The sequence below is a fragment of the Mobula hypostoma genome, chromosome 14 (assembly GCF_963921235.1).
Source record: "Mobula hypostoma chromosome 14, sMobHyp1.1, whole genome shotgun sequence".
Lineage (NCBI taxonomy): Eukaryota > Metazoa > Chordata > Chondrichthyes > Myliobatiformes > Myliobatidae > Mobula > Mobula hypostoma.
Window position 1 is genome coordinate 2,782,523 of NC_086110.1, and position 25,429 is coordinate 2,807,951.

At 42.3% G+C, this 25,429-nt stretch overlaps 1 protein-coding gene across 1 annotated transcript in view; it reads right to left on the bottom strand.

Annotated features, from left to right (window-relative positions):
- The window catches only part of hydin (HYDIN axonemal central pair apparatus protein), a 977,428-nt gene that overhangs the window by 154,280 nt on the left and 797,719 nt on the right, over nucleotides 1–25,429 (bottom strand). Inside the window, exons 68-70 of the mRNA XM_063066586.1 lie at nucleotides 14,234–14,370; nucleotides 5,016–5,250; nucleotides 1,194–1,418 (exon numbers count right to left, since the gene is read on the bottom strand). Coding sequence (XP_062922656.1) covers nucleotides 1,194–1,418; nucleotides 5,016–5,250; nucleotides 14,234–14,370 — 597 coding nt within the window. The remainder of the gene's footprint in view (nucleotides 1–1,193; nucleotides 1,419–5,015; nucleotides 5,251–14,233; nucleotides 14,371–25,429) is intronic.

A 25,429-nucleotide genomic window follows, 5' to 3' on the forward strand; every position in this document is an offset into this window, starting at 1 on the left:
ACAATTCTCACATAACCTCCCTGCTCTGACACCCCACACCTCATCTAATGAAGGATAAACATTCCCACTGCCTCTGTAAATGTACCAATCTGTGCCACTGCTCTCAAGGGTCTGTGGATGAACTCTCTGAGATCCCTCATTCCCCGCACCACTCCATGTTCTCCCTCTCCAAATGCGGCACCTGACACTTGTCTGCCCCTTTTCTGTCCATTCTACCAGACCATCGATATCTTCTGCAGTCTACAGCTGTCAATCACATGACCAATTTCTACATTGTCTTGCGAACGTTTTCAAAGGATTCAAAGTACATTAATTATCAAAGTATGTGTGCAGTATACAACAGATTCGTCTTCCCACAGACAGCCACGAAACGCAGAGGAACCATGTAACCCGTTGAAAGAAAAAAACCATGAAAATCCACCACCCTCCATGCGCGAAAAAAATCACACAAATGGCAACAAAATATGAGATATAAATACGAGCTGTAACAGGATATAAAACAGATAGTCAAAAGGAATATTTTAGTTTAACTCAGTGTTCATTATCTGCAGGCCGGCCCAATTTAAAATCATCCACACTAGCAACAAAAAAAGGAGTGAGCAGAATACTAGGCTTGTCTTTCTTATTGTACACCAGCACCTCATTAACATACAACAAAATGTATGCAACAAGACTTGGGCTTTAAGGAGCCCTACATGTACAGAAAACAACAACAAAGGCCTTCAACAGAGACAAACTTTGACTTGCATAGGGCTGGGAAGTCAGAATATTTTTTCAGCCCAATGACCAAAAACAGTACACATCAATTAATCAATATTCTCAAAATGGTTCTATAGTCTGCTGATGCTGCGATCTGGTACAACACCACAATCTGCTGGAAGAGCTCAACAGATCAAGCAGTATTTGCAGAAGGAAAGGAACTGCTGATATTTCGGGATAAATCTTACATCAGGACCGATATCACAAACAAGAGAAAATCTGCAAATGCTGGAAATCCGAACAACACACACAAAATGCTGGAGGAACTCAGCAGGCCAGGCAGCATCCATGGCGAAGAGTAAACAGTCGATGTGTCTTGGCCCGAAATGTCAACTGTTTACTCTTTTCCATAGATGCTGCCTGGACTGCTGAGTTCCTCCAGCATTTTGTGTGTGTTGTCAGGACTGATATCATTTGACATCATTCTGGCTTACCTCTGATTGACTGTATTCAGTCCCACAGCTTGAAACTCGATTACACGTGTGTTGGGGTCAAGAGGTATCCCTGGGTGGGTATTCCATGGGCCACTTAATTCAGGGTTGCGCCTGTGACTACTGAGGTAATTGGAGTCTTCCAGCTCAAAATGGCAGTATGGTAGGAGACTGCGGCCTCTCACGGCTATTTCATGACCTTGTGAGTCCATCTTTAAGTTTGGGATACTGAGGAAAGACAAGGAGCAGAGAATATCACAAACAGCATCAATCTTCTTCATGTGCACAAGCCAACAGAAGTATAATCCATAGCAATTAATAGGCTCTGAATACTGTGGCTTTTACCAACTCTCTGGGAGCAAGACCTGAATGTTACATGTTGGTGTGCATATGTGTGAGAGAGATACCTGTGTGAAGTTTGAGTGTGTCTGCATATATCAGTATATATGCACATTTGTAAGTACAAGTATATGCATGTGCACATGCGTGAGGGCTTACATGTTTGTGCATCTGTGGTTGCACAAATACTGAACATATATACAAGTGCATGTGTGCACACACACGTGCACATTGAGTTTCTCTGAATGATTTCAATCTCCCTGCTCATAGTGTCCTAACTGCTATCCAAAACCTGCTGGAAAGTGCAAGTTGGAACAGTTGTGCCTTGCTATTCCTGACTGATGCCTACTTCCACCTGCATAGAAATGAATGAGCTACTGATCCAGCTTCTAGAGGGCTCCCATGCATTATGGGACTTTTATTTCAATATCCTTAGAATAGACTGAAAGAGAAATTGAAAATAAAGGGTGTGGAAGAGGCAGACAGAGTGGACTTTGGCTGTTTCACTGAATGCAATTACTCTAACTTCTAATGTCAGTAGGCATTCATTATTTGAGACAGTGATATGAACCTCATTACAGATTCCATTTACTTTTACAGCTTCTTTGCCGTAGGCATTCAAGAGAATCTTAACCACACTGTAAATTTAAAACACATTAAATGAGCACCAGTGAGAAACTGCTATAAATAACCTGAAGCTTATCTAACTTCCTAATAATTAATTAGGACAATGCAGGTTAAGCTCTGATTACTTTTACGAGAAATGATTATAATTTAAACTGCATGACTGAAATTAATTATGAAGAAATGTGCCAAGGGAAAATTTATTTATAGCACTAACTTAGCTCACAGTCATGACAAATGGGAATGAGATTTCAGAGAGGATAGTCCTGTGGCACCACTGAGATCTGAAAAGCGGTGAAGGATGGAGGTTTCCCTAGTACACTGTATATCAGTGGGACTTGTGGATGATGCAGGGAAACAAACCAATGTAGTTATTCACTTCGAAGCCAGTGTTGAATAAAACCCAGTTAACCTTAACTTTGAAAGGACGCACGAGAACTCAAGGTGACGTTTCAAAGTTGGAGAGCATACAACATGGATACAAGATCCTCAGCCTGACCAGTCCATGTCAACCATAGTAACACCAATTTCCTTCGTTCGGCCCATATTTACGCTCCACCCTTCCATGTACCTATACAGGTACCATTTAAATTATACCACACTATCTGCCTCAACCACTTCATCCAGTGTACCTTGATGGGGTTAGGATAGTAGGAAACATCATACTAGCTTCTTTCTCTCAGCATTTTCACTGGACCCTAATCAAACAGGCTGCATGGACATCAGTGCCAGAAGCTCTAACCCTGAATGTAAGGAGCTGAGCAATAGAAAACACTGGAAACATTCAGCAGATTGGGCAGCATTCATGGTAAGAGTAACAGAACTCGCATTTCAAATTGGAGATCCATTATCAGAATTCTGACCTAAAACATTTTCCTTTCCACAGATGCTGGTCAATAGTGACACTAGGATACCTGTCATACAGGGTAATGGGGATCTGCAGGCACCTATTGAGCTCATAAGTCTGGACACCAGACTTATTCCGGAACAGACGGAATAATGCAGATTGGCCATGATCCAGCAGAAGAGTAGAATAGACTCAAAGGTCTGAATGGTCTCATCCTGCCCCAACTGCTGTGTTGAACAGACATCACTCGTTCAATTAGCTCCAAACACTGACAATACAAAACTACATCACTTTAGTACTGGTACTCCAACCTGTACTGAATGAAAGAGGAGTCCTAATCGGTGAAAGGAACACTTGATACCCCACTGCATTGCTTTGGTACACTGTCAAACCCAACAATTGCTGAAGGTCCCATGTGGGAGGAGAGAACTGATTCAAGTTAAAAGACAAGCCAACAACCAACATAATTGGTGAGGCATGTCAAAGTATAAAGTAGATTGGATTATCGGAGTTTTGTTTTCTCCCCCTCAGGCAGTGTGTCAAACCCTAATGTAGGCTATATCTTGAAATCCAAGGGATGGAAACGGAAGATGTGTTACAGTACCACCTTCGTTCCCTTGGTTTAGTCACACCCAGAAACAGACTTCTTATTTGGGAAAAATTGTGATACATGGACAGTTAATCAGATAGCAAACATGGTCAATTTTATCAGTGATTTTACTTATACTTAATGAATTACTCTGAACTAAATGTCTATTGTATTCAGTCACTTTGCACATAACACACTCAATACACCCAACAGGCCTGTATTAGGTAGTACACAATCACAATAAGCCGAATAGCTTGCCAGAAGTTAGAGTTAACACTTTCTAAGTGCTCCAGTGACCATTCAGTTTGCCAGTAAAATATCATAAAATTCATCCATGACAACTGACTCAGCTCAAAGATCATTTACACCCAGAATGAAGCACTGAAATGGGACTTATTTGGGTCCCTACAGAACCTTAACCCACCACTCAGTATTTTGCTCTTCACATAGCAAGGCATTAGCCCTAAAGCCACATTCTCTACGGCTGCCAGGAAGAAGATTAAAACTACGCTGTCCTTTATTACAAGGCATTGGAGTTCAAGCTTTGATAAATCTTTATATGGTGTGAGACTGTTCAGAGCAGGATCACTGGATCAATTATGAGGATTGGGGGTTGATGCACAAAGAAGCACTGAGGAAGTTGGGGTTATATTCACTGGAGTGGGAGGTGGTCTTATTCGAAAATTAATGATCCTGAGCAAGACATGTGAAGAGGGAATGAGGAGGAATTTCTTTTTTTTAATTTAGTTTTATTTATTGAGATACAGTGTGGAATAGACCCTTTCGGCCCTTCGAGCCACACCACCCAGCAAACCCTCGATTTAATCCGAGTCTAATCACAGAACAATTTATAATGCCTAATTAACCTACCAACCAGTATGTCTTAGGACTGTGGGAGGAAACCGGAGCAATGCGAGGAAACCCACACTGTCACGGTGCGAACGTACAAACTCCTTACGGGTAGCAGTGGGAATTGAACCCAGGTACTGTAAAGCACTCTCTCTAGAGTGAAGGAGAACAAGGGGTGACTTGATAGATGTGTGCAAGATGATAAGAGTCATAGATAGAGTGAATAGCCAGAGACTTCCCAATGGTAGAAATGGCTAATATGAGGGGGCATAATTTAAGGGTGAATGGAGTAAATATTAGGGGGTATATCAGAGGTAGGTTTTTCCTTATCCAGAGAGTGGTGGGCGCATGGAACAGACTGCCAGAAGTGGTGTCAGAAGCAGATACATTAGTGATATTTAATGATCTCTTATATTGGCACATAGATGACAGAACAATGGAAGGCTATTTGGAGGGAGGGTTAGATTGATTTTAGATTAGGATAAAAGATTGGCACAACATTGTGAGCCAAAGGGCTGGTACCATGCAATACTATTTTATGTTCTCACATTTCAATGAAGAGGGTGACAGCCTTTACCTGCAGATGAGCGATGCCTCAAATTCGCCAACATCCAATGGTGCAAACTTGACTCTGAATTCTTGTTCCCCTGCTGCTGCAATTGTTCCACTAGGTGGCTCCACTGTGAAAGGTGAGTTGTTGAGGTCCACAGGGATCTGAGTGGAAGTGCTTTCAGCTGCAGTGCTGGCCCTGCTGGTGGCCTGAATGGATTTAGTCAGTGGACTGGCAATCAATGAATTCATTGAAGTTAATCCTACACATGCAACAGAGTAAACAATTAATTTATACACCCACAGATCAAGCAAAACTTCAGAGAAAGGTTGTGGAATGGGTCACAGAGATCATTAACAAATATAATTTCATGACAGCAAGTGAAGATTTATTTCAGAAAAAAATAATAAACCAGTAATGCACACAAAATGGTGGAGGAACTCAGCAGCTTAGGCAACACCTATGGAGGGAATAAACAGTAGATTTTTGGGGCCGAGACCCTACATTGGTTCTGGAAAGGAAAGGGAGCCAGAATAACAAGGTGGGGGGAGGGGACGGAGTACAAGATGGCAGGTAATAGGTGAGACCAGGTGAGGAGGAAGGTGGGTGGATGGGAGATGAAGATGAAGTAAGAAGCTGGAATGTGATGGGTAAAGGGCTAAAGATGAAAGTTCTGCCCCTCCTTTTCCAGTCTTGATGAAGGACCTCCGCCCAAAATATTGACTGTTTATTTTTCTCCATGGATGCTGCCTGACCTTCTGAGTTCCTCCATCATTTTGTGTGTGTTGCTCAAAATTTCCAGCATCAGCAGAAACTCTTCTGTTAATAAATCAGGATTTCTACTCTGAAAGAAAGTTGATGAATTAGTGCAGAAGGGCAAAGAGTTTTCTGGACATACAGATCAGAGTATTTGAAAGATGAATGGGATCTTTGGTTATATCACAACAAAGTGGTATTGATGAGCCCTTCCCAGACCGTAAGGTTTCCATCAGACAGATTACTGTGAACAAGTGTTGAGTACCACATTGCTGCAAGAACATTGAACGCAGCCTTAGACAGACCACAAAACAGTTCACGTGCGATTCCTGAAATGGGCAAAATTACTTTGAAAATTGATGATCATAGAAAATGTTTAAAATGATGAAAAGTGGAGCAGAGTTAGGCTATTTGGCCCATTGAGTCTGCACTATCATTCCATCATGACTGATCTATTGGAAACATTATCTCCACATCCACTCTACTCTATCTAGTTAGAGGGAAGTCAAGTCAAGTCGAGTCAATTTTATTGTCATTTCGACCATAAGCTGCTGGTACAGTACACAGTAAAAATGAAACAACGTTCCTCCAGGATCCTGGTGCTACATACAACACAAAACTACACTAGACTATGTGAGACAGAACAAGGCTACACTAGACAACGTAAAACAAACACAAAAACTACACTAGACTACAGACCTGCACAGGACTACATAAAGTGCACAAAACAGTGCAAGGCAGTACAATAATTAATAAACAAGACAATAGGCACAGCATGCTATTGAGAAAGCTAAGACCGAGGGAATGTGTGAGACAAAAGTGTATCTGGGAGAGACATAGGAAAGAGTGTTATGAGGCTATGGAATTCATTTCCAGAATTAGTATCCAAGTCACACACAATTGTAATCAGACTGAATAACTGATGAAGGAAAAGGCAAATCAATTAGGGGAGAGGAGTTGGGGAGGCATTGTGTACAATCCCTCCTGACAGTGATATTTTTGTAACAAGGTTCACGGGGCAGTAATTATGGTCAGCAGTTCTAGCTATAATTATATTTGCTACCACCTACACCTAATCGTGGCACTTAACAATTGGCCAGAGGAGAATGGCAGGCTAATGAAATTCAATCACAGACTTCTTGACAGAGTGTTCAGTTCCCACCACATTCTGCATTAATTCACCAAGCCATTGAAACAGCCACCTTGATCTAAAAGTGAAAGCAATCCAATCTTGTAAGAATTCCATTCACTTAGTAGAGGTGAGCTTCATTGTTATGGGTTTGTATTGTGTATATTATATAATATGTAATATACATATTACATATATGTAATATCTTTTGCATATGGGGGGAAAAAGATATGGCTTCCTGTAGGCACAAGTCCTCCCTTGGATCTGTGATGGCACAGTGCATGAGAAGAAAGGATAGGGACCCACAGGCAGCAGAGCATGTGTCTGAGGGAGGGATAGTGACTGATATGCAAGCTACAGAGTGTCCAACTTGTGCTTCAGGGATGACAGTAATACCCAGTGAAGGTACAGAAGACACTGCTTTGGTTTCATAGTGCAATACAACACAGGAATAAGCCTATCTGTGCTAACCATGATGATACGTTAAGCTACACCTGTCAAACTCTGCCGGTTCAGAGAAAACAATCTAAGATCGTCCAACCTCGCCTGATAGTTTAGCCGTGTAATCCAGGCAGCATCCTGGTGACAATATTCTGCATCCTCTCCAAAGCCTCCACACATTTCCAGTAGTAGCATGACTAAAATTGCACACAATACTCCAAATGCAGCTTAATGAAGTTTTATACAGCTGCAAAGTGACTTGCTGAGTTTTATTTTCAGTGCCCATCTGATGTAGGCAAGCATGCGTACGCCTTCTTCACCATCCTATTCACTTTTGTGGTTCACTTTTAGAAAGCATACCAACATCACTCTGTACATTGTAAGGATCTTGTCATTAACCATATACAGTTGTAAAAAAAATTGTAAACCCTTTCCAATTATCTGGTTTACTGCATTAATTACTCATAAAATGTGGTCTGATCTTCATCGATGTTGGGGCAGCCATTGTTGGGAATAGGCTGAGGCCAAAGAGACAGGTTAGAAGATTGTACGGGGCAGGCAGATTGGCAGATATGGCAGTGGAATGCTCCTCCTGTAGGATGTGGGAACTCATGGATCCTCATAGACTCCCTGATGACTACACCTGCGGGAAATGCAGCCAATTCCAGCATTAAGGCTGCATTAAGGAGCTGGAGGTGAAGTTGGATGAACTTGGGATCATCCGGGAGGCAGAGCAATTGATAGAATGACTTTTGAGCAGCTGATTACACCCAGAGTGCAGAATTCGGGGAGTAGCTGGGTGAACACTGAGAGAGATAAAGGGAGAAAGAAGTCAGTACAGAGTCCCCCGGTGGCCATTCCCCTCAGCAACAGGTATACCCTTTTGGATACTGCTATGAAGGATGACTTACCTGGGCAAGGCAGCAGCACTGTGATCGGCACTGAGCCTCAGAAGGGAAGGGTGAAGTCAGGCAGAGCACAGGCACAGGAGACTCGATAGTTAGGGGGACAGATAGGACATTCTGCAGCAGCAAAAGAGACGCCAGGATAATGTGTTGCCTCCTGGGTGCTAGGGTCCAGGATGTTTCTGAGCAGTCTCAGAATATTCTTGATGGGGAGGGTAAACAGCCTGAGGTCATGGTACATGTTGGGACCAATGACACAAGTCAGGAGAGAGGTGTCAGGGTCCTGCACAGCAAGTTTAGGGAGTTAGGAAGGAAGCTGAAGAGCAGGACCTCCAAGGTGGTAATCTCCAGTGCCACGAGCTAGTGAATGTCAGAACAGGAAGATAGAACAGATAAATGAGTGGCTGAGGAAATGGTGCAAGGGGCATGGTTTCAAGTTCTTGGATCATTGGAACCTTTTCTGAGGAAAGAGGGACGGGTTGCACCTGAACTGGAGGGGAGCCAATATCCTGGAGGGAGGTTTGCTAATGCTAGTGGGGAGGGTTTAAACTAGGGTTGCAAGGGGGTGGGAACCAAAGTGAAGAGGCAGAGGATGGGGCATAAATAATGACAGCTTGTAGGGAGTTTATGAGGAAGGATAGGCAGATGATAGCACAAAGAAGCATTCAGCCTGATGGTTTGAGATGTGTCTATTTTAATGCAAGGGGTATCATAAGCAAGGTGGATGAACTTAGAGCGTGGATCAATACATGGATCTATGATGTTGTGACCATTACAGGGAGTTGGATAACTCAGGGACAGGAATGGCTGCTGAGAGTGCCAGGCTTTAGATGTTTCCAAAAGGACAGGGAGGGAGGCAAAGAGGTGGTGGAGTGGCACTGCTAATCACTGATAGTATCACGGCTGCAAAAAAGGAGGAACTCACCGAGGGATTGTCTACTGAGTCATTGAGGGTGGAAGTCAGAAATAGGAAAGGGGCAATAACTCTACTGGTGTTTTTTATAGACCTGCAATAATAACTGAGTCATCGAGGAGCAGATAGGGAGGCAGATTTGGTAATGGTACAATAATAATAGGGTTGTTGTGATGGGTGATTTTAACTTTCCTAATATTGACTGGCATCTCCTTAGAGCAAGGGGTTCGGATGGAGTGGAGTTTGTTAGGTGTGCTCAGGAAGGTTTTCTGACATAATATGTAGATAAGCTAACCAGAGGAGAGGCTGTACTTGATCTGGTATTGGGAAATGAACCTGGTCAGGTGTCAGATCTCTCAGTAGGAGAGCATTTTGGAGGTAGAGATCACAACTCTGTCTCCTTTACCATAGAGCTGGAGAGGAATAGAAACAGAACATTTTAGAAAACATTTAATTGGAGTAGCGGGGTGCTGTTAGGCAGGAACTTGAGAACATAATCTGGGAGCAGATGTTCTTAGGGAAATGCATGGCAGTAATGTGGCAAATGTTCAGGGAATATTTACATAGTGTTCTGCATAGGTATGTTCATTGAGGCAGGGAAAGGATGCTAGGGTAAAAGATCTAAAATCTAGTTAAGAAGAAAAGAACAGTTTATGAAAGGTTCAAGAAACTAGGTACTGTTAGAACTCGATGAAATCATAAGGGTGCCAGGAAGGAGCTCAAGAATGAATAGGAGAGCTAGAAGGAGCCATGAAAAGGCCATGGAGAGCAGGATTAAGGAAAACCCCAAAGCATTCTACAAGTATGTGAAGAGCAAGAGGATGAGCCGTGTGAGAATAGGACCAATTAGGAGTGAGAGTGGAAATGTGCATGGAGTGGAGGAGGTAGCAGAAGTACTTAATAAATTCTTTGCTTCAGTATTCACCAGTGAAAAGGACCTTGGCAATTGTGGGGATGACTTAAAGCAGATTGAAACACTTGAGTGTATAGACATTAAGAATGAGGATGTGCTGGAGTTTTTGAAAGGTATTAAGTTAGATAAGTCACCAGGAACAGACGAGATATACCCCAGTCTATTTGGGAGGTGACAGAGGAGATTGCTGAGCCTCTGGCATGATATCTGCATCATCAATAGGGACAGGAAAAGTACCAGAGGATTGGAAGGTTGCAAATGTTGTTTCCTTGATCAAGAAAGGGAGTAAAGATAATCCAGGATATTTGACCAGTGAGCCTTACCTCAGGGGTGGGTAAGTTTTTGGAAAGATCCTGAGAGGCAGGATTTATGAGCATTTGGAGAGGCATAATCTGATTAGGGGTAGTCAGCATGGCGTTGTCAAAGGTAGGCCATGTTTTACAAACCTGATTAAATTCTTTGAGGATGTAACAAAACACATTGATTAAGGTAGAGCAGTGGATGTAGTGTATATGGAATTCAGGAAGGCATTTGATAAGGTTCCCCAAGCAAGGCTCATTCAGAAAGTAATGAGGCATGGGATCCAAGGAGACTTTGCTTTGTGGATCCACAATTGGCTTGATCACAGAAGGCAAAGGATGGTTGTGGATGGTTTGTATTCTGCATGGAGGGAGATGACCAGTGGTGTTCTGCAGGGATCTGTTCTGGGACCCTCCTCTTTGTGATATTTATAAATAAACTGGATGAGGAAGTAGAAGGGTGGGTTAGTAAGTTTGCTGATGATACAAAAGTTGGGGGTGTTGGGGATAATCTGGAGAGCTGTCAGAGGTTACAGTGGGACATTGATAAGATTCAGAACTGGGCTGAGAAGTGGCAGATGGAGTTCAACTCAGATAAGTGTGAAATGGTTCATTTCGGTAGGTCAAATCTGAAGACAAAATATAATATTAATGGTAAGACTCTTGGCAGTGTAGACTCTTGGCTGTGCTACTGCACAGTTTGACAGTGTTGTTAAGAAGGCATATGGTGTGTTGGCCTTCATCAACCATGGAATTGAGTTCAAGAGTTATGAAGTAATGATACAGCTATATAAGACATGAGCTGGACCCCACTTGGAGTACAGTGTTCAGTTCTGGTCACCTCATTATAGGAAGGATCTGAATGCTATTGAGAGAGTGCAGAGAAGATTTACAAGGATGTTGCCTGGATTGGGGAGCATGCCTTATGAAAATAGGTTGTGTACTGAGCCCTTTCTCCTTGGAGTGACGGAGGCTGTGAGGTGACCTAATAGAGCTGTCATAAGATGATGAGAGGCATTGATCGTGTGGCTAGCCAGAGGTTTTTTCTCAGGGCTGAAAGGGTTAACATGAGGAGGCATATTTTTAAGGTGTTTGGAAGTAGGTACAAGGGGGATGTCAGAGGTAAGTTTTTCACACAGAGAGTGGTGGGTGCATGGAATGTACTGCCAGTGAAGGTGGTAGAGGCAGATACAATAGTGTCTTTAAAGAGACTTTTAGATAGGTATACGGAGCTCAGAAAAATAGAGGGCTATGCGGTAGGGAAATTCCAGGCAGCTTTCAGAGTAGGTTACATGGTCGGCACTACATTGTGGGTCGAGGGCCTGTAATGTGCCGTAGATTTTCTATGTCCTATTTTTCTAAGCAAGTCATAATAATAGACAAATACAATCTGCCTGAACTAATAACACACAAATAATTGTACTTTTCATGTCTTTATTGAACATATTGTTTTAGCATTCACAGTCCAGGCTGGAAGAAGTATGTGAACCCTTGTATTTAATAACTGGTAGAAACTCTTTCAGTAGAACTATCCTCCACAAGCCTTTCCTGTAGCTGCTAATCAGACTTTCCACAATAGCAGGGAGGAATTTTAGACCATTTCCCCATACTAAACTGTTTCAGTTCATCAATATTTCTAGGATAGCTTGCCTGCCACAGCATCTCAATTGGGTTAAGGTCTGGACTCTGACTTGGCCATTCCAAAACACACAATTCCTTCTTTTTAAACCATTCTGTTATTGATTTACTCTTGTGTTTCAGATCATTATCTTGTTACATCATCTAACTTCTATTAAGCTTCAAGTGTTAGACCGCTACTGTGACCTTTTCCTGTAAAAAGTCCTGATACAATTTTGAATCGATTGTTCCCTGAACAATTGCAAGCTGTCCAGGCCCTGAGGCAGCATAGCAGCCCCAAACCTTGATGCTCCTTCCACCACGGGATGAGGTTTTGGTGTTGCAGTGCAGAGCCCTTCCCCCTCCCAAACTTAGTGGTATGCATTTCTGCCAAAGAGCTCAATGTTTGCCTCACCTGTCCACAGAACATTGTCCCAGCAGCACTGTGCAACATTTTGAAAACTCCAGTCATGCAGCAATGTCTGTTTTTGGAGAGCAATGGTTTCCTCCATGGTGTCCTTCCATGAACACGATTCCTGTTCAGTGTTTTTCTTATAGTGGACACATGACCGAGAATTTATAGCAAGTTCTAAAGATTTCTGAGTTCTAAACAGTCTTTTGCTGTTACTCGTGGGTTCTTTTTCACCTCCTTCAGCATTCATTGATTGGAACACCTGACTCTAAATAGCTTTTGTAGAAGGCATTTCCCCAGAAGTTCACATGTGATTTTGAACCCAGACTATGATTGTTTATTTTGTGTATTGACGTGAAGAAGTACAATTGTTTATGTTTTATTAATTTCAGGGAGGATGAGCAGCTTAAAGTTCCTGGGTGTCAACATCTCTGAAGATTATTCTTATCCCAACAGACTGATGTAATTACAAAGAAGACATGTCAGTGATTATATTTCATTAGGAGTTTGAGGAGAATTGATATATCACTAAAGTCTTTAGTCAATTTCTGCAGATGTACCACGGAGAGCATTCTAACTGGTTGCATTACCGCCTGGTATGGAGGGGTCAGTGCTCAGGATTGGAAAAAGCTGCAGAGAGTAGCAAATTCGGCCAGTTCCATGATTGGCACTAGCCTTCCAGCTTCAAAGGCATCTTCAAGGAGTGATGCCTTAAAAGGCGGGATTCATCACTCAGGACATGTCCTCTTCTCATTGTGGCTGCATCACCGTCTGGTACGGGAATTGCAAGGCATCTGACTGCAAGACCCTACAAAAGATTGTGAGGACCGCTGAGAAGATCATCAGGGTCTCTCTTTCACCCATCTGAGGAGTGTTATGTATGCAGGGCCCTTAACATTGGCAAGCATCCCTCCCATCCATCCTCTTTGACCCTACCATCTGGCAGGAGGTACAATAGCTTCAGGACAAGGACGGTTGGGATGAGAAACAGTTTCTTTCTCCAGGCTGTAAGACTATTGGACTCCTCCTACCACCCAGGTTTTATCACTTACAACGTGCCAGTAGCATTATACCATTTAACTTGTGACGGAAATGCATCTTATACTAAACCAAATGTCAGTCTTGTGGAATACATTTTATTATTTGTGGCTATATTACTGTATGTGTTGTATTGAGTTACTGTATATGTGCCGTGTCATCCATCTTGGTCTAGATAAATGTTCTTTTGTTTTATTGTAATTTATAGTTCGATTTTACATATTGCATTGCACTGCTGCCACAAAACAACAAATTTCACGACATACAGTATGCCAGTGATATTAAACCTGATACTGATTCTTTTCCCCAGGGTAGGGGAGTCCAAAGTGAGGGGACATAGACTTGTGATGAGAGGACGAGAAGGTGGCAACTTTTTCACTGCAGGGAGTGGTGAGATTATGAAACGAGCTGCCAGAGGAAGAGGTGAGGGCAGGTACAATGGTACAATTTAAGAAGCACTTGGACAGGTACATGGAGTGGCAGAGGTTAAAGGGATATATGCCAAAGGCAGGAAATTGGGACTAGCTGAGTGGGCACTGTGGTCAGCATGGACAGATTGGCTGAAGGGCCTGTATCGATGCTGTATTGCTCTATTACTCTATGACTGGAACAGGAACACACACCAGGTTATATACAGATCTGTCTTCCCCTTGCTGACACAAGCTGATAGGGAAAGAGAACAACATGGCTAGATAAGGATAGTGTTAGACTAATTTCTTCTCCAGCGATTATTCTGGTAGATGTTGGGCTGCTGAGTGACATGTTTTGGTCATACCATTCAGAAGAACCTTGGGCTAAAAGAAATGAGGCATGATGCTTTACCATATTCCTCCCCCATTAGTGTATCTGTGCCAGACACTGATGTAGCTGCTTGAAAGTGGTCTTCTCTACCACGTCCGTTCATCAGCACCTTCCAGGAGTACTCTAGTGCTCCGGGACCTTTGTTAGCCAACACGATTCTAAAAAGTACAGGATGCACAGTTAATTAGTGACAAGTTCTTCAAGACAAACACGTTTGCTTTTTCAGTAGGTATACAGTACATCCAATTCATCTCAAAGGTACTGGCTTAGAGAGGCAACACTGAGGAACATGACTGACATCTTCACTGCCCTTCATTTCACAGACAGGTGCGCAATAAAAGCTGGATAGCATAGTGGTTGGAGATTTGCTTTACAGTACCAGCTGGAAGTTTGGAGTTAGAATAGTGGTTAGAGATTTGCTTTACAGTACTAGCTGGAAGTTTGGAATTAGAATAGTGGTTAGAGATTTGCTTTACAGTACTAGCTGGAAGTTTGGAGTTAGAATAGTGGTTAGAGATTTGCTTTACAGCACCAGCTGGAAGTTTGGAGTTAGAATAGTGGTTAGAGATTCGCTTTACAGAGCCAGCTGGAAGATTGGGAATAGCACAGTGGTTAGAGCATTACCTTATAGTACCAGCTGGAAGTTTGGGGTTAGCAAAGTGGTTAGAGTATTGCTTTACAATGCCAGCTGGAAGTTTGGGATAAATTCCTTCTGTTCCCTTTAATGAGATTGTACATTCTCCCTCAGACTTTGTGGGTTTCCTCTGGGTGCTCCAATTTCCTCCTGCCTTCCAATGATGCATGGCTAGGGTTAGCGAATTGTGAGCATGCTGTGTTGGCGCTGGAATTGTAGTTGACACTTGGCAGATTTGATTTAACATAAATGACACATTTCACAACATGTTTTGGTGTAAATGTGACAAATAAAACTAATCTTTAATTTTCAATTAGAATGCCTGAATGCTCACAGACAATGAACAAGTAAAAAATCTATCCAGTAACAGAGACAGAATAGCAGAAAAAGATATCCAGGAATTACAGTCCGGCAGGAAGGAGGATAGTCAGAGAATGAGAATCTGAAAGGAAGGAAGAGATATACAATGTGTAGGTGTCAGAGAATTAAGAAACTATCCAGGGAGTGGGGATGAGATGGGGACGTGCGGTATATTATTAGTTAGTGAGATGGAGAGGTGTGGTAATAACATTAGCTAGTGGATGGAGAGGAGTGGTATAACATTAGTTAGTGAGATGTAGAGCTGTGCTTTAACATTAATTAGTGAGATGGAGCGATGGGGAATATCACTGGTTAGTCAGATGGAGAGGTGTGATATAATAGTAGCTAGCAAAAGGGGAATGGAACACCAGAAGCCATTTTAGGAAAGCAGGCTCCTTGGGAGAACTGAAACAAGACTGTTAGATACCCTCATCAGGCCAAGTGGTGCTTCTGGAGAGGGAAACAGAGTGAAGATATCAGCTTAACAACCTTTCTTCAGAACTGGATAAAATGTATTGCACTTTAAAGACAGCGTGGGGCAGAGCAGGGAGAGCAGAAGGGTGGCTCTTTGAGAAGAAGGAGAGCAGTAGAGACCGGTTAACAAAAGTGGCAGCAGTGAAAGTCGACAGCAGGTGATGGAGGCTGATGTGTAACAAACAGTTAGAAAGAGGGAGGTGTAAGCAACAGTTGGGAGAATTGCCATGAGAGGAAAAGAAAATTGTACTGGGAGAATTAGTGAATATTGAGGAGCTTATACACCCTGTGGAAGAAGATGGCATTATGAAGGCCAGCTCTTTTTTGGCTAGCATGAGCATGACAGTACCCTTGGAAACATTCAAGGGCAAGTACATCTGACGCTCTAACAAAGACAAAAATAGTTGCTCCTTGCCATTTTAAACAGCACAGGTGTTGTGCGTGTGGTACTGTGACAGGCTGGTTCCGTGGAGGTGTCTCCTCACTGTTTCCTAATCAGACAAGCGTGATTCAGCAATTTCAGCAGTGCGATTGAAAAAGCATGTTGCATGAAAACTGACATCAGCCTTGCTGTGATGTGCATAGTAAAGGACCTTGGACAAAGAGATGCCAGCAAGAATTTTAAATCCACATTAAGTGGAGTCTGCAGCATTTGCACCAGTGCTATTTTAGAGGTGCAGAAATTCAATTTCATCCACACAAAGGCATTTTTATGCATTAGACTTTCAAGGCTCATCTTGGAAGTTGGCATTGTGTTTATGCAACATTCTGTCCAGAGAGTGTACACAGAGCTTGTAACAAAGCAAGTGGTGATGTAAGGATTATTATCATTTTCATTTCCGGTGTTTACCATCACTCAGTTCAATGCGAGTAAGCAGAGGGAACAAAGAGCTTGGCCACACTCTTCCATAGCTATCCTCTGGAGAGCCGGGGCAAAAATGCTTATGAAAGAGGGAAATCCAACAAGGACTGGCAACCACTGCTGTCTGACAGATCTACACCTCTTAGTTATTAATAACTCTCTGTCATCTGTTTCCCTGGGACATATCTGCTATGCTTTATCATTTCTACTAACCTTAGTTTATAGATGATGTGTAATCTCACTCCATTTTCGAGCCATTCAGCCAAATTGGTCTACAAAGTGTTAATGGTCAATATGAAACTCCTTCCAACCATCACCTCATTCTCTAAGCATACCCTACATTTTCTTCTATGCACTGTCCTGTATAATTTATGTTTTAGATGAGGTGGGGTTTAGATGAGGTGGAGTTTGTTAGGTGTGTTCAGGAAGGTTTCCTGACACAATATGTAGATAAGCCTACAAGAGGGAAGATTGTACTTGATCTGGTATTGGGAAGTGAACCTGATCAGGTGTCAGATCTCTCAGTGGGAGAGCATTCTGGAGATTGTGATCATAATTCTATCTCCTTTACAATAGCATTGGAGAGAGATAGGAACAGACAAGATAGAAAAGCGTTTAATTGGAGTAAGGGGAATTATGAGGCTATCAGGCAGGAAAATGGAGGCTTAAATTGCAAACAGATGTTCTCAGGGAAAAGTACGGAAGAAATGTGGCAAATATTCAGGGGGTATTTGTGTGGAGTTCTGCACAGGTATGTTCCAGTGAGATAGGGAAGTTATGGTAGGGTACAGGAACCGTGGTGTACAAAGGTTGTAATAAATCTAGTCAAGAAGAAAAGAAAAGCTTACAAAAGGTTCAGAGAGCTAAGTAATGTTAGAGATCTAGAAGATTATAAGGCTAATAGGAAGGAGCTTAATAAGGAAATTAGGAGAGCCGGAAGGGGCCATGAGAAGGACTTGGCGGGCAGGATTAAGGAAAACTCCAAGACATTCTACAAGTATGTGAAGAGCAAGAGGATAAGACATGAAAGAATAGGACCTATCAAGTGTGACAGTGGGAAAGTGTGTATGGAACCGGAGAAAATAGCAGAGGTACTTAATGAATACTTTACTTCAGTATTCACTATGGAAAAGGATTTTGGTGATTGTAGTGATGACTTGCAACAGACTGAAAAGCAAGAGCATGTAGATATTAAGAAAGAGGATGTGCTGGAGATTTTGGAAACCATCAAGTTGGATAAATCGTTGGGACCAGATGAGATGTACTCCAGGCTATTGTGGGAGGCAAGGGAGGAGATTGCTGAGCCTCTGGCGATGATCTTTGCATCATCAATGGGAATGGGAGAGGTTCCAGAGGATTGGAGAGTTGTGAATGTTTTTCCTTTATTCAAGAAAGGGAGTAGGGATAGCCCAGGAAATTATAGACCAGTGAGGCTTACCTCAGTGGTTGGTAAGTTGATGGAGAAGATCCTGAGATGCAGAATTTATGAACATTTGGAGAGGTATAATATTATTAGGAGTTGTCAGCATGGCTTTGTCAAGGGCAGGTCATGCCTTACGAGCCTGTTTGAATTTTTTGAGGATATGACTAAACACATTGATGAAGGTAGAGCAGTAGATGTAGTGTATATGGATTTCAGGAAGGCATTTGATAAGGTACCCCATACAAGGCTTATTGAGAAAGTAAGGAGGCATGGGATCCGGGGACATTGCTTTGTGGATCCAGAACTGGCTTGCCCACAGAAGGCAAAGAGTGATTGTAGAGGGTCATATTCTGCATGGAGGTCAGTCACCAGTGGAGTGCCTCAGGGATCTGTTCTGGGACCCTTACTCTTCGTGATTTTTATAAATGACCTGGATGAGGAAATGGAGGGATGGATTAGTAAATTTGCTGATGACACAAAGGTTGGAGGTGTTGTGGATGGTGTGGAGGGCTGTCAGAGGTTACAGCGGGACATCAATAGGATGCAAAACTGGGCTGAGAAGTGGCAGATGGAGTTCAACCCAGATAAGTGTGAAGTAGTTCATTTTGGTAGGTCAAATATGATGGCAGAATATAGTATTAATGGTAAGACTCTTGGCAGTGTGGAGGATCAGAGGAATCTTGGGGTCCGAGTCCATAGGTCACTCAAAGCAGCTGCGCAGGTTGACTCTGTGGTTAAGAAGGCGTACGGTGTATTGGCCTTCATCAATCGTGGAATTGAATTTAGGAGCCGAGAGGTAATGTTGCAGCTATATAGGACCCTGGTCAGATCCCACTTGGAGTACTGTGGTCAGTTCTGGTTGCCTCACTACAGAATGGATGGGGAAACCATAGAAAGGGTGCAGAGGAGATTTACAAGGATGTTGCCTGGATTAGGGAGCATGCCTTATGAGAATAGGTTGAGTGAACTCGGCCTTTTCTCCTTGGAGCAATGGAGGATGAGAGGTGACCTGATAGAGGTGTCTAAGATAATGAGAGGCATTGATCGTGTGGATAGTCAGAGGCTTTTTCCCAGGGCTGAAATGGTTGCCATGAGAGGACACAGGTTTAAGGTGCTGGGGAGTAGGTACAGAGGAGATGTCAGGGGTAAATTTTTTACTCAGAGACTGGTGGGTGTGTGGAATGGGCTGCCAGCAGCAGTGGTGGAGGCGGATATGATTGGGTCTTTTAAGAGACTTTTAGATAGGTATATGGAGTTTAGTAAAATAGAGGGCTATAGTAATTTCTAAGGTAGAGACATGTTCGGCACAACTCTGTGGGCCGAAGGGCCTGCATTGTGCTGTAGGTTTTCTATGTGTTGTGTGTTGCCTGAACCCATGTGCCTGTAATGTTGCTGCATGTTTTTTGCTCTACCTGTACCTCACAGTACTTGTGTTTTCTTCCTCATGTGTTTATCTAGTTTTCTCTAAGCTGTTGGGCCCAGCTGTTCCATGTGGTGACAACTTTCATGTTCTAACGTGCTAGGAATAAAGACATTACTAATTATTCCTTATTGGACATATTAGTTGCTGTAATAGAAGTATTAGATTCTGATGCTTTTAACCTGAGGTTCATTCAAAGGTCAAGAAAGAGGCATAAAACTTGTCATGCTACCACTGTTTCATTAAGTGTTAACAGAACTAAGAAAATTGAAAAGCAAACAGTGATAGAGATTTAGTAAGTGAAAGAATAGAGAACCAAAAGAAAAAGAAAAAGATGGCCATTTAGTCAGCTGTTTCTATACTCCATGGATAAGAAATATTCCATTCAAATTTTCAAATAGGAGTCAACCACTGAGATAGTCCCTATTCAAATAACGCAGCACCAGAAAAGCTTCCAGAGCTGTCCAAGATGACACAAGGAAGTGTAGCCTCTAGGGGCACACTGAACAATTGCATATACATACTATGGCCACTAGGAAACATAGGAAATATTTACAAGTGTATAAGGAGTTATAAAATTACAAGCAGTTAATTAGTTAAGAGGCAAAAATAATAACAAATAATCCAACACCAGCTAGTTTGAATGTCAGTTAGAAATACCCTTCCTTCCTCTACCCTACCAAATGCCTTTATTGCTGTAAACAGCCCCGTTATCCCTCAGCTTCTCCCTTTTGTCCAGCCTTTCAGGATATTAACATCTCATTTCTCATTTTTTTAAAGATTTTTTTTGACCTTCAAATCTCTCCTATATTTGCAGTATTTATTTTGCAATGGGGAGACTGTAACCATCCAAATGTGGTACAAACAAGATCCATCTAGTTTCCTGTTTATGAAAGTCAACCATCCTGCACCCATAGAAAACTCAAAAATATCATCAGCTAGGCTGCCAATTTCCCCCCTGCTAACACCCTCAAACAGCCTATCTCTGACTCTCTTCTTCCCATTCTTGACCACTTTCTTAACATTCATAGCTGTTTTAAGTAGTGGGTCGGAGCTCAAGCAACATCCAGATGGAGCATAGGAAGGAGGTAGTAGCATGGTGTCATGACAACACTCACAACACGCTGGAGGAACTCAGCAGGTCGGGCAGCATCTGTGGAAACGATCAGTCAATGTTTCGGGCCGGAACCCCTCATCAGGTGTCATGACGATAGACTTTCCCTGAATGTCAGCAAAATGAAGGAACTAGTCACTGACTTCAGAAAGCGGAGGAGAGTAGACACCCTTGTCTGTTCTTTGGTGTTATGGTGGAGAAGGTTGAGAGCTTCAAGCTTGTAAGTGTGAATATCACCAACAAATTGTCTTGGTCCAGCCATACTCTGGCCAAGAAAACACACCAGTACTTCTACTTCCTCAAAAGGCTAAAGTAATTTGGCACATCCTGATGACTCTCACCAATTTCTACAGATGTGCCATAGAAAGCATCTTACCTGGATAGACCTCAGTTTGGGATAGCAACTACTGTGGCAAGACTACAAGAGATTGCAGAGTTGTGAACTCGACCCACACCAGTGTGCAAACCAGCCTCCCCTCCACTGATTCTGCCTACACTGTCTGCTGACTTGGAAAAGCAGTCATCAGAATCAAAGGCCCCCCTGATCCTGGACTTACGCTCTTCACCCCTCTTCCACCGAGTCAAACACAACCAGCAAATTCAAGGATGGCTTCTATCCCACTGTTGCATGTTGCCAAACATGTAAACTTCTACAGATGTACTAAAATATCCTGACTGGTTGCATTGTGGCCTAGTACGATAATCTGTTTGCACAATGATGTAAGAAGCTGCAGAGTAGTGGTCTCTGCTCAGTACACCATGGGCACATCCTACCCCACCACTGACATTATCTACAGGAGGTGCTACTTCAAAGAAGGCAACATCTACCCTCAAAGACCCACACTATCCTGACCATACTATCTTTTTGCAGCTACCTTCAGACACGAGGCACACAAACATTAAGTCCCACAAGCTGCTTCTCTTCATCCAGCCTGTTGTTAAGTCATCATCACTACCTCAGTACAGCAATATTATGACCACTTTGTACTACAATGGATTTTGTTTATTCTTGTTCTAGTTGCATCCTCTTCTGTAAAATTTCATACTTTTATGTTTAATTTATGCTTTTTTTGTGGCTGTTGTATATCAGATGCTACGTGCCTGTGATGCTGCTGTATGCTTTCAATCTCCCTGTGTATGTGCATATGGTAATACACTTAACTTTGACTATATTCTGCATCGCCTACGTTTACAACTTCAATGTACCTGGATAGCACAGAAAATAAAACCTTTTTCCTTATCTCAGTACATGTGACATTAATAAACCAAAAAAAAACAGCCTCAATTTCTCCTTTCCTCTTCATAAAGCAAAACTAGCTATTCAGTGAACAACACACACACAATGCTGGAGGAACTCAGCAGGTCAGGCAGCATCTATGGAGGAGAATAAACAATCGATGTTTCAGGCCAAGATCCTTTTTCTGTAGTCTCTCAATGACAAGCATGTCCTTTCTTAGAGAAGGAGAACAAAACTATACACACTGTATCATCTCAGGCAAAACACTCCTGATCAATTTGGCTTGAAATCAACATAAAATTATTTCAGTTATCTTTTTTGATGCTCGCAGCCAGCCAAACTCAGCGGGCAGTCCAGCATGTAAGATGCAGAAACCTAGGAACACTTGGCAATGCGCGGTGGACTGTTTTATGTTTCTAAGATGAAACTAAACATTGTTAATATTTTCACTAATGGGGTATAATGACCTGAGGTTCTTTTGTCAGATGATGGAGCAAGTTCAAGTGCAATCAACTCCATAAACACTGGACCTTGCAGTGATGTTCCCTCCATCAGATACACTGATTCAGCATTACCTGGATGGCTGGGGTCCACCTGCCAATACAAAAACTCTTCAGGCTCCTGATTGATTGACAGTGGGCTGAATGGAAGCTTCGGTGCCTAATTGCTCACCTACTGGCGAGAGATACTCATAAGCTGTCAATATTCATGGCAGTTACAATTGGCTCATGATCAGAGGATTTGGCAAGTAGGTTTATGCTCACTTATATTCCCTCAACTGCTTAAATTTAAATTTGGATCTTGCATTAGTACAAAAATCCCTCCAAAGCCTCAAACGAACTGGATCTTACAATTTCATCTAGCACAGGATGATCTATAGCTCATGTAACTTCGCTTATTGTCAACGGTTTTGGATGCCATATCTCAGAAAGGATGTGTTGTCATCGGAGAGAGTCCAGAGAGTTCACGAGGATGTTTCCAGGAACAAAGGAGTTCACATTTGAGGAACATTTGGCAGCTTTGGGCCTGTACTCACTGGAATTTAAAAGAAAGTGGGGGGAGCTCATTGAATCCTACTGAACGTTGAAATGACTAGATAAGGTGTATACCGAGAGGATATCTCCTAAGGTGGGGTATCCAGAACTAGAGGGTACAGACGCAAAATTGAGGGGTGATCATTTATAACAGAGGTAAGAAGGAATATTTTTTAGTCAGAGAGTAGAGAATCTGTGGAATGCTCTGCCACAGACTGCGGTGGAGGCCAAGTCGGTGGGTATATTTAAGCGGAAGTTGATAGTTTCCTGATGGGTCAGGGCATCAAAGGATATGGCTTTGAGTGGGATCTGGGATCAGTCATGATGGAATGGCAGAGCACACTCGATGGGCTGAATGGCCTAATTCTGCTCCTATGTCTTTTGGTCTAAAAAGATTCATTGCTAGATACAGCATGCAAACAGGCCCTTCAGACCAATAAGTCCATGTCGAATATCAAACTTCCAATTAAACTAATCCTACATGAATCCCATGTTTATTCTCCCTTCAACTCCCCATGGATTCTACCACTCACCCACACGTTAAGGGCAACTTCAGTGGATAATTAACCTCCAATATCCATATTGCTGAGATGTGGGTGGAATTCAGATCAGAGGTCAGAGGGAATCTCAGGGACTGGTGAGAACTTGCTGTTTAGAGTGGTAGAAAAAGAGTCGCTGAGAGCATTAGACAAACATCTGGACAAGCACTGGTCAGTGTGGGTGTGATGCACTTAATAGCCTGCTTCTGTACGATATCACTCTAGAAGCACCTGGAGGAAACCAACATAGTCACAGGAGGAATGTGCAGACTCCATCCAAACAGCACTGGAGATTCAGAAACACAAAGTTCAAAGTAAAATGTATTATCAGAGTACATACAGGTCAACACGTACAATCCTGAGATGTATTTCAGAGTACATACATGTCAACACATAACACATACAATCCTGAGATGTATGATCAGAGTACATACAGGTCAACACGTACAATCCTGAGATGTATTATCAGAGTACATACATGTCAACAAATAACACATAACACATACAATCCTGAGAATCTTTTTCCTGTGGACACACTTTAGCAAATCAAAAGTTCAGTAACTGTAAGCAGGATTAGTGAACAACAAACTGTGCAAACACAAATATAAATAAATAATGGAGGCATGAAATAGCAAGTACTTAAAGTGAGATAATTGATTGCAGGAACACGAGAAATACAGTTTGGGTAGTTATCCTCTTTTGTTCAAGAGCCTGATGTTTGAGAGCTAGTATCTGACACGTGATGGAGAAGGATGGCCCACTCACGCATTGGTTCTGTGTGCATCCGGCACATAGGCTCGAGATTCTGAGCACCAATCCAAACACTCTTTTGCCACATGGAGTGATCAAAAAGCAGGGAATGATTCTAAGGAGTCAATGCACAAGATGCATTTTTTCTAGGAATTAATTTTTTTTGTCCATCTGATAATCCCTTCCTGTGACAGAATTCGGACTACAGGGTCTGTTTTGAGTGTTAAGAATTGGGCATATAAATGATGTGCTCGCTCAATAGAGGTGACATTCCATAATTAGAACCTCAATGCTGGACACATTGCCTTGGAAGAGCTTGGTAGTGGACCATATTGCCCTTCAGTTGAAGTGGGGTCTTTGCAGAGACAGAGTTGGTGGGTCTCTCCAGTGCCTCGAGATGTCAGTTCTAGGTAGTCCAGCTCTTAGAATGAAACCAGTGGTCTGGGGTCACACTGTCAAGTAGATCATGTGCTTCATGCCCGGTCTGAAGCCTAGATCATCACATATCCTTTTCTTCAACTGGTAAAAGCTTATACTGGTACATAGTTGTTAGCATCAATGTCTCCATCACTGAGCAAACTCTCCTGAGATATCAATATAACCCTCACTTTGCTTATCTACTCATCCTCATTTATTTCACTGTTGGTGTTTTTCTAGATTTGGACAACCTGAGCTACCTCAATGAGATACATGTCAAGGTTAGTCTTTTCTCTTGAGAAAGATTTAATGTATTTTTCTCATCCTTTAGAATTGTTAAACAGATCCCTGGGGAACTAGATGCAAATGTAACAACTGAGACACAATAGTCAAGAGCTACAAGGACAGTAAAATGCTTAGCATTATTTCTGGGTCAAGCTTCCATTTCAATGCATCCATCTCTGATTGAATTTTTTATACTTCTATTTAGATATACAGCATGGTATCAGGTCCTTCTGGCCCTACAAACCCATGCCACCCAATTACACCCCTGTACCAATTAACCCGCTGACCCCCAAGTCTTTAGAATGAGGGAGAAAGCTGGAACAGCTGAAGAAACCCATGTGGTTTTGTGGCGAACGTACAAACTTCGTACAGACAATTGGAGAATTAAACCCAGATTGCTGGAGGTGAAATAGCATTACGTTAACTGCTACGCTACTGTGGCACCCCTGGAGTAGGTATCAAACAAAGGGAACTGATTTGTTGCATGCTTGTTAAGAATTCATTGGCAGTTATCGCATATCAATATTTAATTAAAAGCTGATTGAATAATTTAAGTTTGTAATTTGTAATTTTATCTCAGTAGCATTGTCCATATTTCACTACCAGTCATTTAGTTGCAAGGAAAGTGGATAAAACTACTGACACATTTTATGAAGCTAAAATGAAAG